At 44.4% G+C, this 12,933-nt stretch overlaps 1 protein-coding gene across 1 annotated transcript; it reads right to left on the reverse strand.

The window, feature by feature from the left end:
• Positions 1 to 8,893: 8,893 nt before the first annotated feature.
• On the reverse strand, positions 8,894 to 10,002 carry P2RY4 (pyrimidinergic receptor P2Y4). Its single transcript, XM_025982895.1, is given in 2 exon segments — positions 8,894 to 9,252; positions 9,255 to 10,002. Coding segments are annotated over 2 exon segments (1,107 nt in total).
• Positions 10,003 to 12,933: the final 2,931 nt, after the last annotated feature.

The following is a 12,933-nucleotide window of genomic DNA, read 5'->3' on the forward strand; positions in this document are numbered from 1 at the left end:
AAAAGACACCAACTTGTATATAGCCACTATTTTTGTAACCTTATGTCTGTTTAAACTGCAAAATGCCTCAATACCCAGGGTTTCAGGAAGTATACCCTAGACATTCACTTAACCCAGTTTTTTTTTTTTTTTTGCTTCTGTACAATGCTTAGCAAATGTCTAGGGCTCAACAGAAACTGTCAACAGGATGTGGTTTATGCCTTTATTAACCTATCCCTGAGCTTACTCAGGGCTGCGAGATTTTGGAGTGCATGAGCTCCCTCACAGCTGCTGGCTTTTAATAAAGACTCCTTAATTTGGCCTTCTGACTATGGCGTCCATCTGTATAACTCACTGCTCTGGATATAACAAGGGCAAATCTATGCACAGGTCCCTCAGTGCTATCCTTCCCCACTGCAGTTTACAGCACCGGGGTTGAGGTTCCTGTTGTTACTATATCCCAATGTCTCCTGCCATTCTCTATGTAGTCCCTCTATTCTTTGTCATGCTGAAGCTGTTCATTCAGCCCTCCATTCTTCTTCAGGAGGAATTACTCTGTATGTAGGTGTAGATTTGGTGTGTACATGGGAGGAAGTGAGTTCAGGGTCTGCCTATGTCACTATGTTGGACCCCCCCTTCTAATCCAACCCCTTAAAAACTTAATAACATGTATTAATATCCCAGAATATGCACTTTGGGAAACTGCAGTAGAGAAATGAATAAAGACCAAAACTTGTAAAAATCAAACTAGGTTACGTTTTCAAAGAACCAGAGCAATGGCTACACTCTGAAAGAAATCCATCAAGATCTGAGTGTGTAAAAAGAAATGTTTTACTCACACTAGAGATAAAGAGTTACTGGTGTTGTAAAGGGGATGGGATTTACAATGAGGAGTAAGTTAAATATCAGTAAGAAGCAAACAAATTGAGCTGGTGCCAGCATCACAATGCTCTGAGAGGGCATTCGTTGATTTTTATCTTTAGTTTTCCAAGTACATCTGGTTTCTTCTTCCCATCAGTAGTTACACAACTAGGGCTTCAAACTGCGGTACAAAATGTACAGTAATAGCCAGCCAGCCCCAAAAAAGGATTTTATCTTTTTGTCTTGAAAAGGTCTCACATTTTGATAATTTACCCTTTAACTCAAGGAAAAATAATTTGCCTTCTTCCCACTTTGTGACCTAAATACATAAGCTCTGGCAATCAAACATACACCAAGATGTCCTCACATACAGACTAACTCTTTGGCTGTACTCAGGTATCTTTTGTACTCCCTTTTGGTGACAAATCACATCTAAATCTTATTAGAAATATAAGGTCTATAGGTTGTGGCAAGTAACTCATTCAGTGGGTTATTCTGAAATCTTTGGAAAGAGACAAAGACCTATAGGAACTAAAAGAGAAGGAGTAGTATAAATACATGTAAACAGATCTTGATTACAAAAGCTATTTGAGATTGGCCTCTTTAATTAATACCATTGGCTAATATCTTTTGTAGGCAGGTTGGCAAGGAATCAAGTATTTTTTTTTATTATCTTTCTGAGAGTATCATCTTCCATGAATTCTCTTACACATTCATTGCTGTTTACTTCCTTAATTTTTCTTTTTTCCTTTCATTCAAAGTTTTTTTAAAAAATAACTTTTATAAGTTCTTCTTTTTGAAACTCTTTTCTCCCTTGATGCAATGCCAAAGTTTCAATCTGTTTTCTCCCAATTCATCACTGTGGTCATCTCTCAATAATAAGTTTTTAGCCTTCTGCTTCTCACACTCAAGGGTTCAGTCTTTGTCATGGTCTTAACTATCACTTTTAATCCAAATCTAGAATTCTGGTTCCTCATCCAACTACACAAAAGTTGAGAACTATTGAAAAGTGGTTCCCACCCACAGGAACTGTAAATGATGTTTCTTCATCCACTACTCCATTAACACTTCACAACAGCCCAGCTAAATGAGTATTACTACCCCCAATTTACCAATGAGGAAACAGAAGCTCAGAGAGATTAAGTAGCTTGTCTGAGATCATGCAGCTAGCAAGTAGCAGATTGAAGATTTAAAGCCAAGTCTGGTTATCTGACTAAAAATGTTTGTTGTCTCTACTACTTCTCATCATCTTCTTCATCAAAATGCTGGCTTTCATCACATCAGTGAAGGAGAATAGAGTCTTAGGTGCATCCTAGGTGAAACATGTGGCCTAAATGATTGGGGATTATGGGATGAAGTAGTAGAAAATGTGAGGAAAATGAAAGCTCAGATGAGCCACCTTTTCCTCTCCCATCCGGGTTAGCCTTACAGGTAGTCCAACTAGTAAGTAGCCAGTGGAGTGGAATGTGAGAGATGCTGAATAGGCCTACTTTCCTTCACAATATCTTTCTAATGCCTTTCCTATCTCCACTGTTCCTAAAGTGCCCTTAGATCTATATCTAGGTTTTTGGGGGTTCCTGTGGCCTCTTAACATGGAAATATGCCCAGGAACAGAAACATTAAACTGAATTACTAATGTGTAATCATTCAGCAAATGTTTATTAAACCCCATTTATTAAGCAAATCGGTGATATAATAACAATGATTTATATTTGGTTAGCTCTCTAGATTTGCAGAGCCTTACTACAATCTGAAGTACTTAAAGCTGAGATTATGATCCTCGTTTTATGGGTGATGAAATGTGGTCAAGGAGTCTGAGGAACTCACCCAAGTGCCACCCCTGAGCTCCACTTTCATAACCAGGGATAAACTTGGCTCTTCTGATCTTCAGTCCTATGCTCTTTCCTCTCTATCATAGTAGCTCAAGGAGTTTACAGGTAGGAACTCAAAGCAAATATACATAAAGAGTTAAATAGCAACAATAGCATAATTCCAAAAGACAATAAAAGTGCCAAATGACTGATATAGACAATAATGACTGTAGGAGTGACCAGGAAGGTCACTATGAATCAGTCACCATAGAAGGCCTTAAAGAGGAAGTGAGGCTTAAGCCCAGCCTTGGAAACTAGGTAGAAAAAGGACAGTGGAAGAAGAAAGGAAGGGCATTCTAGTATGGGATCGGGGTAATGGGGAAGAATAAAGGTGCAGAGCTGAGAAAATGCAAGTCATATTTGGAGAAAGAATGAGGAGTTCAAATTAGCTGGAGAAGAAAGATTCATACTGGGGAGGAATGGAAAATAAGGCTGAAAATTCTCTCTTTAATTTCTGACTAAAGAGTTTCAACTTGTAGACAATAGGGAACCATGAGAGAATTTTAAGCAAGAGAGTGAAACTGTGAGAACAGTATTAGGGCTGATTAATCTGCCAGTATGCCTTATATAGGATGCATTTGTGTGATGAGAGACTGAATGTAAGAAAGACCATTTAGGAGGCTGTAACAGTCAGGAATAAAGTGATAACAGTCAGTATTAGAATGGTAGCACTGGGATCATAAATGAAAGCCAATTATAACTGGCATGATAACTAAAGAAATGTCAGAATCTCGTGAAATAAAGAGAGAGAAGAATTGAAGTTATCTGAGTGTTTTTGAGCCTAGGTGACTTGAGGAAGGAAGATGCCATGAAAAGAAATGATTAAGTTAGGTAGGGAAACTGGTTTAGGAAGTTTTGACGTCTTGGGTTGGAAGTCACAATGGAAGATCCAAGTGGGCAGTGGGCAATAAATTGTTTTTCTCTTTTTTCCTCAGCTTCCTTCCTTGCCATCAACTTGTCTTCTATGTTACTCACTCTTTCTTCTACCTCATTAACCCTGGTCGTTAGGACCTCCAGTTTGGATTGCATCTTATTTAATTGATTTTTAATTTCGGCCTGATTAGATCTAAATTCTGTAGTCATGAAGTCTCTTGAATCCTTTATGCTTTTTTCCAGAGCCACCAGTAGCTTTATAATTGTGCTTCTGAATTGGCTTTCTGACATCGAATTGTAATCCAAGTTCTGGAAGTCTGTGGCAGAGAGTACTGTTTCTGATTCTTTCTTTTGTCGTGAGTTCTTCTGTCTAGTCATTTTGCTCAGTGGAGTGACTAAAAATGAGTTGTAATGGAAAAAGGAAGAAAAAAAGAAATAGAAATACCAAACAAGAAAACAAGGAGGGGTATTCTCTGGTTCTATATACTGTAAATCCCTCGACTTCCCCTGTAGCTTTCCAGCGCTGCTCTGCCAAGAACTTGCTCTTCCCCTGTCCTTCCAGCTGGTCTTCTGGGGGAGGGGCCTGCTGTGCTGATTCTCAGGTGTGTGCACCTGAGCTGCCCCGCCCCCTGCCAGGTGCAGGGCTCAGAGGGAGCTGTTTACCTGGTGAAGCCCCTGTTCCCTGGCGGCCCCGCCCCTCCCAAGCACAGGGTGATACAAGGAGGAACAACCACAGTGGTGGTGGCCAGCTCTCCAGCCCTGGAGTCAGCTCCCTAAGTAACTACTGCAGTCTCCCAGTCTGCACTGGACTTGATGCTCCCAGGGCGGGGGGCACTGATCTGCACAGCTTGGGGGTGCCTGGTGCGGATTGTCCTCGCCATCCTGTGCCCTCCGTGCCTCCACCTGGCCCGGGGGAGCACAGGATCCTGGGCTGTGTCCACTCAGAGTCCTGGGCTCCTGGCCTGTGCTGCTGGAATCGCGCTCCCAGTGCACGGCTACCCAAGGCAGCAAGGCTCAGCCCCCTCCACCCGCAGCCGCCGCCTGAGCTGCTCCCAAGGCCCCCCCCCCCCCGGGTGCGCGCTCCAGCCGTTTACCTCGCTCTCCCCCGGGCGCACTTCCTCTGTTAGTGACCCGGGGAGACTGGAGGCTCCACTGCCCCTCCTGGGATCCTGTCCGAGTTCCCAGCTAAGCACCTTCCCTCCAGGAAGAAGCCGGTGCGGATTTTTAAAGTTCCCGCTTTTGGAGGGTGGGCTTTCCCCTCCAGGAGGCTCTCGGGCTCGGCTCTAGCCTGGCACCCCATAGGGGCCCCTCCCCCACTTTATTCTTTTTTATTTTTTTTCCGCCTTCCTACCTTGATAGAAGCAAAAACTCTTCTCTCTGTAGCGTTCCAGCTGTTCTCTCTTTAAATCTCAGGTCGAAGGATCCCTGGGTGGCGCAGTGGTTTGGCGCCTGCCTTTGGCCCAGGGCACTATCCTGGAGACCCAGGATCGAATCCCACCTCGGGCTCCCGGTGCATGGAGCCTGCTTCTCCCTCTGCCTATTTCTCTGCCTCTCTCTCTCTCTCTGTGTGTGTGTGTGTGTGTGTGTGTGTGTGTGTGTGACTATCATAAATAAATAAAAATTGAAAAAAATAAATCTCAGGTCGAATTCATAGGTTTTCAGGGTGATTTGAAAGTTATCTAGGTAAGTTGGTGGGGACAGGTGACCTGGGGACCCTACTCCTCCACCATCTTGCCCCACCACTGTCCAGTGGGCAATTAAAGATATAGAGGTGGAACTTGGAAGAAAGGAGAGGTTAGAATTGAGTTGGCATGGTGTAATGGAGGGAGCTCTGAGAGTCAGGGGACCTGGGGGCTAAGCCTAGTTCTTGCTCTGCCACTAACTTATTAAGTAATGGACAAGTCATATCTCTGGGCCTGTTTCCTGTTCTGTAAAGTGAGAGGTTATCTAAGCTCCAGAAGATTTCTGAGGTACTCTCAAGGACTCTAAGTCAACTTTTAATTCATGTGTACATATGTTCTCTCCCAGAGAAAATCAAAGGTCAGATGGCAGGGCGGCGGTGAGTGGATTAAATAATCCCCAAATGCTATGACTATGACAGATCTTAGAACTTGTTTACTTAGGGAGAAAAGAGGAAAAGTCACCAAAGAGAGAGGAAGTAATAAGTAAAAGCAGGAGGAGAGAAATGTAAAAGCAAGAGGATAAAATAAGGAACTAAAATTAAAAGTAAAAATTACAATAAATGGAAGAAATATGTATATCAAATATGACAAAGGGTTAACATGTATGTTAAATAAAGAATACATTTAGAGATATATAAGATCACCAATATATATAAGACCATTCGTGTCAATTGGCAAAGGATATGAAGAGTTCACACAAGAGGAAATACAAATATTTGAAAAAAAAAGAGGAAATACAAATAGTAAACATGTGGAAAGGTGTTCTATCCATAAGTAATTGAAAAAGTGAAGTTAACAAATTGATGTTTTAAGCCATCCAAAAAGATTTCTTATCAAGTCCAATGCTAGAGCTGCAAGGGAACTGGAACACTTGTGTGCCACTGTGACATTGAAACTTTGTACACTCTTTTTGAAAATCAAGATCCATAAAAAACACTCATGCCCTTTGATCTGGTAATCCCACCCCTGGGAACTTGTCCTAGGAACAGAATTGTAAAGAAGAAAAAAAGCCATATGCACTAAGATGTTCAAAGCACAGAAAAATTGGGAGCTTACTAAAAGTCCAATAAATAATAGGGGAATAGTAAAAAAAAAATCTAATGGATGTAATTTTATGTGGCCACTGAAATGATAAATATGAAAGACTGTAGCACAAGGACAGCATTTACAATAAGTTTTTTTAGGGACACCTGGTTGGCTCAGCGGTTGAGGCATCTGCCTTCAGCTCAGGTCGTGATCCCGGGATCCAGGATCGAGTCCTGCATCGGGCTCCTTACGAGGAGACTGCTTCTCCTTCTGCCTATGTGTCAGCCTCTCAGTCTGTGTCTCTCATGAATAAATAAATCTTTAAAAAAATTTTAAAGCAAAAATTTAAAATATATGTACACTGTGATTGCACTTCTATAAAATAGAAGTATTATGCAAACAGAAAAGGCATGGAACATAGATAAATGAAAACAGTTGTCTGGGGTTCAGAAATGCAGGTGAATATTTTCTTTCAAAATTTCCTTTAATGTTGTCATAGTGGAATTTTGAAATTTTTTTCATTAGAAATTTTTTAGACAGGCTATGCACCAGAGTAACATGAAGTAGAGATAGTCAAAGAGGATAAATAAAGAGAAACTGTCATTAAGATCTTGCTTTTGTAGTAATTTGTGTTCTTCCAGGTACAGAAGGAAACCAGATTCGGAGAGTTAAGAGGTGACTTTATAGTGATGAAATGGGGCTATGGGGTTATGGTACTCTTTCTAAGAAATTTGACAGTGAAATGAATAAGGTGAATAGGATATTAGCTACAAGAGACAACAGAGTCAAGGTACCAGTGATAATGCTTTATTTTTGTTTGGTTAGGTTTTATTTGTGTGTTTCTTTAAAAATGGGATGAAATCAGTTTATGGAAAGACTGAAATGATGAAAAGGAATAAACAAAGAAACAAGTAAGAGGGCCAACTCTTATTTTGGGTCTACAGGAAAGAAAGACCAGATGGATACAAAAGTAGAGTGAACATGAATGATGCAGAAAGAAATTGAGGTGTTCTCAGTTTTACAGGAGGCAAGGATTCTCAGTTTTACAGGAGGCATTAGAGGATGAAGTTGGAGTCTTGAGAAGATGGAAAAGACAGGAAACACTTGCTCTGGAATGTTCACTAGGAACTCAGCAAGCTAATAAAAATGGGGGCTTAGATGAGGTCCCAAGACATGAAGTTTCAGTGGGTCGAACCAGCCTTATGATCTGGCTTTGTCTTGCAATCTCCTTCAGTCTGGGAGAGAGGAGAAAATTGGCTGAAGGTGAGAGTCAAGGTGTTTAAAGTTAGAGTAAGAGGGAAGACAACCCTAAAGTAGCAGACCATAAAGTCTGGGCAAATCAGGGAAATACAAATCAAAACCACAATGAGATACCACCTCACACCAGTGAGAATGGGGAAAATTAACAAGGCAGGAAACCACAAATGTTGGAGAGGATGCGGAGAAAAGGGAACCCTCTTACACTCTTGGTGGGAATGTGAACTGGTGCAGCCACTCTGGAAAACTGTGTGGAGGTTCCTCAAAGAGTTAAAAATAGACCTGCCCTACGACCCAGCAATTGCACTGTTGGGGATTTACCCCAAAGATTCAGATGCAATGAAACGCCGGGACACCTGCACCCCGATGTTTATAGCAGCAATGTCCACAATAGCTCAACTGTGGAAGGAGCCTCGGTGTCCATCGAAAGATGAGTGGATAAAGAAGATGTGGTTTATGTATACAATGGAATATTACTCAGCCATTAGAAACGACAAATACCCACCATTTGCTTCAACGTGGATGGAACTGGAGGGTATTATGCTGAGTGCAGTAAGTCAATCAGAGAAGGACAAACAGTGTATGTTCTCATTCATTTGGGGAATATAAATAATAGTGAAAGGGAATATAAGGGAAGGGAGAAGAAATGAGTGGGAAATATCAGGAAGGGAGACAGAACATAAAGACTCCTAACTCTGGGAAACGAACTAGGGGTGGTGGAAGGGGAGGAGGGCAGGGGGTGGGAATGAATGGGTGACGGGCACTGAGGGGGACATTTGACGGGATGAGCACTGGGTGTTATTCTGTATGTTGGTGAATTGAACACCAATAAAAAATTAATTTATTAAAAAAAGTCTAGGCAGTGAGTTTTGATAAAGCATATGGGTTAAATGGATTGGAGAAATGGAGAAGGCTGGGTCAGTTGTGATAGAGAAAGCAGCTTTACTTGGTGGGGCCAGTGGACGGGAGAGGTAGGTGATGGGCAAGGAGGCTGTGGTCATAGGAATTATTTGTGTGAAGTAACACACAAATATGTGTGGGGGAAAGGAGGGGGAAAGAGGACTGGGTGAGAATATTAGGAAGCCTTGTAGGATCAAGAGACAGGACCAATCGCCCCAGGAAGGACACAGAAGCAGATAAAGAAGAGTGGCTGTTACTGCTTTTGGCTAAAAAGGAAAGGGCAAATGATGGGTTTATGAGAAATGGGGTCACACATGATTTCCCTGGTTCCTCTTAATGTTCAGGGTGTGGGCCTCTCTCCAAAGTCTGGGAAAGAAGACGCAGCCATATTGGGTGTAACTGGTAAGTTCCCTCACCTCTGCCCTGCATTCACCCTTTTTCTTCTCACTTACTGGCTCCCAGAGTTAACCGTCTACTTGCCCTAGGAGCAGGGAAGCCACAGTGAGTGGATGTCCACATGCAGCCACTATCCTCAGGCAGGGACACCAGTGCCAGGGAGGAGACAGTCATGGGGGGCTGGCGCCCCCCACAACTGCAAAGCTGCCAGAGCTCACATCACTACTTGTCCCCAGTGAGCAGGTAGAGCACAGGATCCAGGCAGCTGTTGGCACTGGCTAGAGGCCGAGTCACTTTGTAGACCACACTGAGAATGTTCAGCACCCAGCAGTCAGCTTCCAACAGTCTTGATGTGTAATAAATGGTGTGGGTGATGTGGAAAGGCACGAAGCAGACAGCAAAGACAGCATCACAACGATGGTGCAGAGAGAACACAGACGAGAAGATAATCGGGCGGCCCCTGGCAACCGGCGATACAGGCGCCGGGCCATGAGCCCCTAGCAGACAAGAGTGACCAGACAGGGCACTCCAAAGAGCAACCCCATGATTGCCGAACTGAAGTGCACATAGTGGTCAAACTCCTCAGGCTGAGTGGTGTCATGGCACAGGAGGGGATGCTTTTTGGTGCTGGTTGTGACAAAGAACAGGTTGGGCACCAGGCAGCCGGCTGAGACCAACCAAACCACCAGGCAGAGAAGGCCTGCAAAGCGAGGGCGGCCCTAGCGCAGTGCCCGCAGTGGGTGGCAGATGCCCAGGTAGCAGTGCACACTGATGCAGGTGAGGAAAAGGACACTGCAGTAGAGGTTCCAATAGAAAAGAAATTGGATAAACTTGCAGAGCCCAGTACCAAAGGGCCAGTGGTTGCGGGCCGCATAATAGTAGATGAGGGTAGGTAGTGACAGCACGTACAAAGTATCTGACAAGGCCAAATGGAACATGTAGGTGGCTGTTGCATCCCAGGGTCGGAGGCGAAAGAAGAAGAGCCAGAGAGTCAGGGTGTTGAGGCCAAGACCCAACAGAAAGACAACTGTGTAGCTCACAGGCAGCAGAATGAACTTGAACTCCTCATTAAAACTGCAGTCCAGCTCTGCCTCACTGTCGCCAGGATCTGGGCTGGGGCCTGGGGTTGTGAGCAGAGAGCACTCTGCCCTGGCCATGGTTCCCCTATAGATAGAAAGGGCAGAAGTGAGGGCAGCTGGATTTTCCTGGCCTTCCAGTCCTAACTTGAGGCCAAAAAGCAGAGAATGGGGAGGACCCATAACTGAAGCATTGGGAGTAACTGAGAGGAGAATGTCTGTGTACAACCCAACCAGGCTGGGCCCTACCCATGCCCCCTTGGTCCAGTCTGGGAGTGATGGTCAGCAGGTGGTGCTGGGGCCCAGTAGGGCAGGCAGTGATTTTGGGGTGTTCTTATCCTGCATCTGACTCTGTCCTTCAGATCTTGGCTGGCCAAAATTGTGGAGGCCCACCAGCACAATCCATCATGCAAAGATGCCTGGACCCAAATTGTCTCCTAGCCCATTACAACATTTCTCTACATGGTGACCTTACTTTTCCCCTCACCCTGGTCCCAGCATCTCCATTTTTGTGACACCTTCCCCTAGCCTGGTCCAGCCCAGGAACCCCTTTGTCACTATTATCCAAGAAACTTGGCATGTCTCCTACCTTATCCCTTTGAAGTTCAGCCCAGCTGACTCTGTCACCTTTCCCTTTGGCAGCCAGAAGGCTTATCCAAGAGGGCAGGTTTGGGGGTGGGGCCCATCCCTCCTTCAGTCCTGGGAGGTCATCAGAGCTAGAAAGGCCCATCAAGATTATCTAGTCCAACCCACTCACTGTATAGATTGGGAAACTGAGGCCCAGCAACAAGATTTACTAATGTGGAGTGTGAGAGAAAAAGAGGAGTCAAGAACGATTCCAAGATTTCCAGCCTGAGCAACTGGAGAAATTGAGTTACCATCGACAGAGATGGGAAAAGCTATGAGAGAAGTAGGTTTGGGGAATGACTAGGGGTTCATTTTCTCAGCCTGTCAATTTCCAGGCACCTATTGTACACATAAGAGGAGGGCGAAAGGAGGCAGTTCACTCCTTCCCCCGCAAAGAAGCTAGCCAACATGCCTCCCTTACAGGCTCCACCTCTTCCTACACAGCACCCCTCATCTCTCTCTACCAATCAAGGAGACTCCAGTCTGAATACAGTTGAGAAAATACAGAAGCCAAACCTCAATGTTTGAGAGCCAAGTGCCAGAGAATGCCAGTTTGTCAGAAGCTCTGGATCTGGGGCTCCTAGGGCTAAGTTTTCATGATTATGGGGGTCTTAGGCAGAGGGGCAAGCTTTGGGCCTGCAGGACTCTGAGGGTGAGGTGAGTGGTGCTTTTAGGGAGGGAGCTGCAGTCTGGGCAGAATCCACTCTGCAGGGAACTGGAAACAACCTGATCTTCAGGTCCTGAGAATGTTGCCTGGCTGGATTCTGGGAGTGAGAGGAGGAGGCAGGCCAGCAAGGGAGGCTCTAGAATCTCGGATCTAGATCTCCTGGAGGCCCAGAAACCTGAATAGTGGAAACTTGGAGATCCCTGCCCTGTGACAGGGTCAGGGTGGATGAAAGGGAGGCACAGAGGAAGCAGTTATAACCTGAGTCCTGGACAGCTGGCCACTGTGATATTACATAAAAAGCCCAGGTGTTTGGAGCAGACGGACTTGAATTCAACTCCTTGTTTTCCCAGGGATTCATTGTGTGATGCTGGACACCTCTTCGTAACCTAGTTTTCTCATCAGTGAAGTGAGCATAAAAATACCAACATTTTAGGGTTTCCTGAATATCGAACTGGTCAATAGGTGTGAAAACATTTTGTAAACCATGAAACGCTTCTAATCATATGGTGTTTTGTGTGACTACTTTGCTCCTAGGAATGAAGTTGATCTCTTCAGAGGAGAACAAGTGTGATTTGAGGCTCGGGATACACCCAAGAGATCACTTCAGTGTCCTCCACACTAGAGAAGCTCCTGCTTCAGGCTGGTTTAGCTCTGAAGGGTTTCTGCGAGTCCCTGGACACACAGCTCCAGTTGCCACTGCTGCCACTGCCGCCCAGTGGCTACTTAGGAAAAGACCTCGCCCAAAACGGCCCGGGTCAAAAGCAATGATTTGTGCCTTGTGAAATGCTGTAGGCCAAACTTGCTGGCTTTCTTGAAACTCTTCCTCATTTTTGTTTCTGAGACTTTGCATTACGCTGCTTCTCCCAGTCCTCCGCATGTCCCATCTGAGTTCTTCCCTGGCTCATTTTGTCCATCTCCCTTCAAAAGTGACCTTTCCCCAAGCCTTACTCCTAGAGCATTTTCTCTTTTCTCCTCTCTTCCCCTCTTTCTCCTCTCCTTTCTCTCCTCACTACCATTTCTTCTTCCCTCTCTCCCTCTTTCTCTCTCTCAACATCAACTCTCATGATTTAACTTAGAAGTTATGAGTAATTATAATACCCAATGAAACTCCGGTGTACAGATCTCACTCTAATCAAAATGGATGTCTCTCTCACACTCTTACCATATTTGATTCCCACTGAGATTATGGCATGTACCACAAACTGAATAGAACTCCACTCATTTGCGTTTTTGTCCATCTTCTCCTGATTCTCCCAGCCACATACCAGACCCAGGGGTCCTTGCGGACAAGCAACTTGTATTAGCTCTGTCTTTCCTACAGCCTTCCTGGTAAAGTTATAATAGCATATGTTCCAAGTGCTTTTTAAAATTTTATTTAAATTCAATTTGTCAATGTATAGTATAACAACTAGTACCCATCTCATTGTGTGCCCTCCTTAATGCCCATCACCCAGTTACCCCATCCCCCATCCACCTCCCAATTTGTCACCCTTTGTTTCTTTCCCAGAGTTAGGAGTCTCTCATGGTTAGTCTTCCTCTCTAATTTTTTGCCCCTCAGATTCCCCCCTTCCCTTATGGTCCCTTTCACTATTTCTTATATTCCACATATAAGCGAAACCATATGATAATTGTCTTTCTCCAATTGACTTTTTTTCACTCAGCATAATACTCTCCAATTCCATCCACATCAATGTAAAGGGTAGGCTCCAGGTGGGTTT

This window comes from Vulpes vulpes, chromosome X (assembly GCF_048418805.1).
Source record: "Vulpes vulpes isolate BD-2025 chromosome X, VulVul3, whole genome shotgun sequence".
Classification (NCBI taxonomy): Eukaryota; Metazoa; Chordata; class Mammalia; order Carnivora; family Canidae; genus Vulpes; species Vulpes vulpes.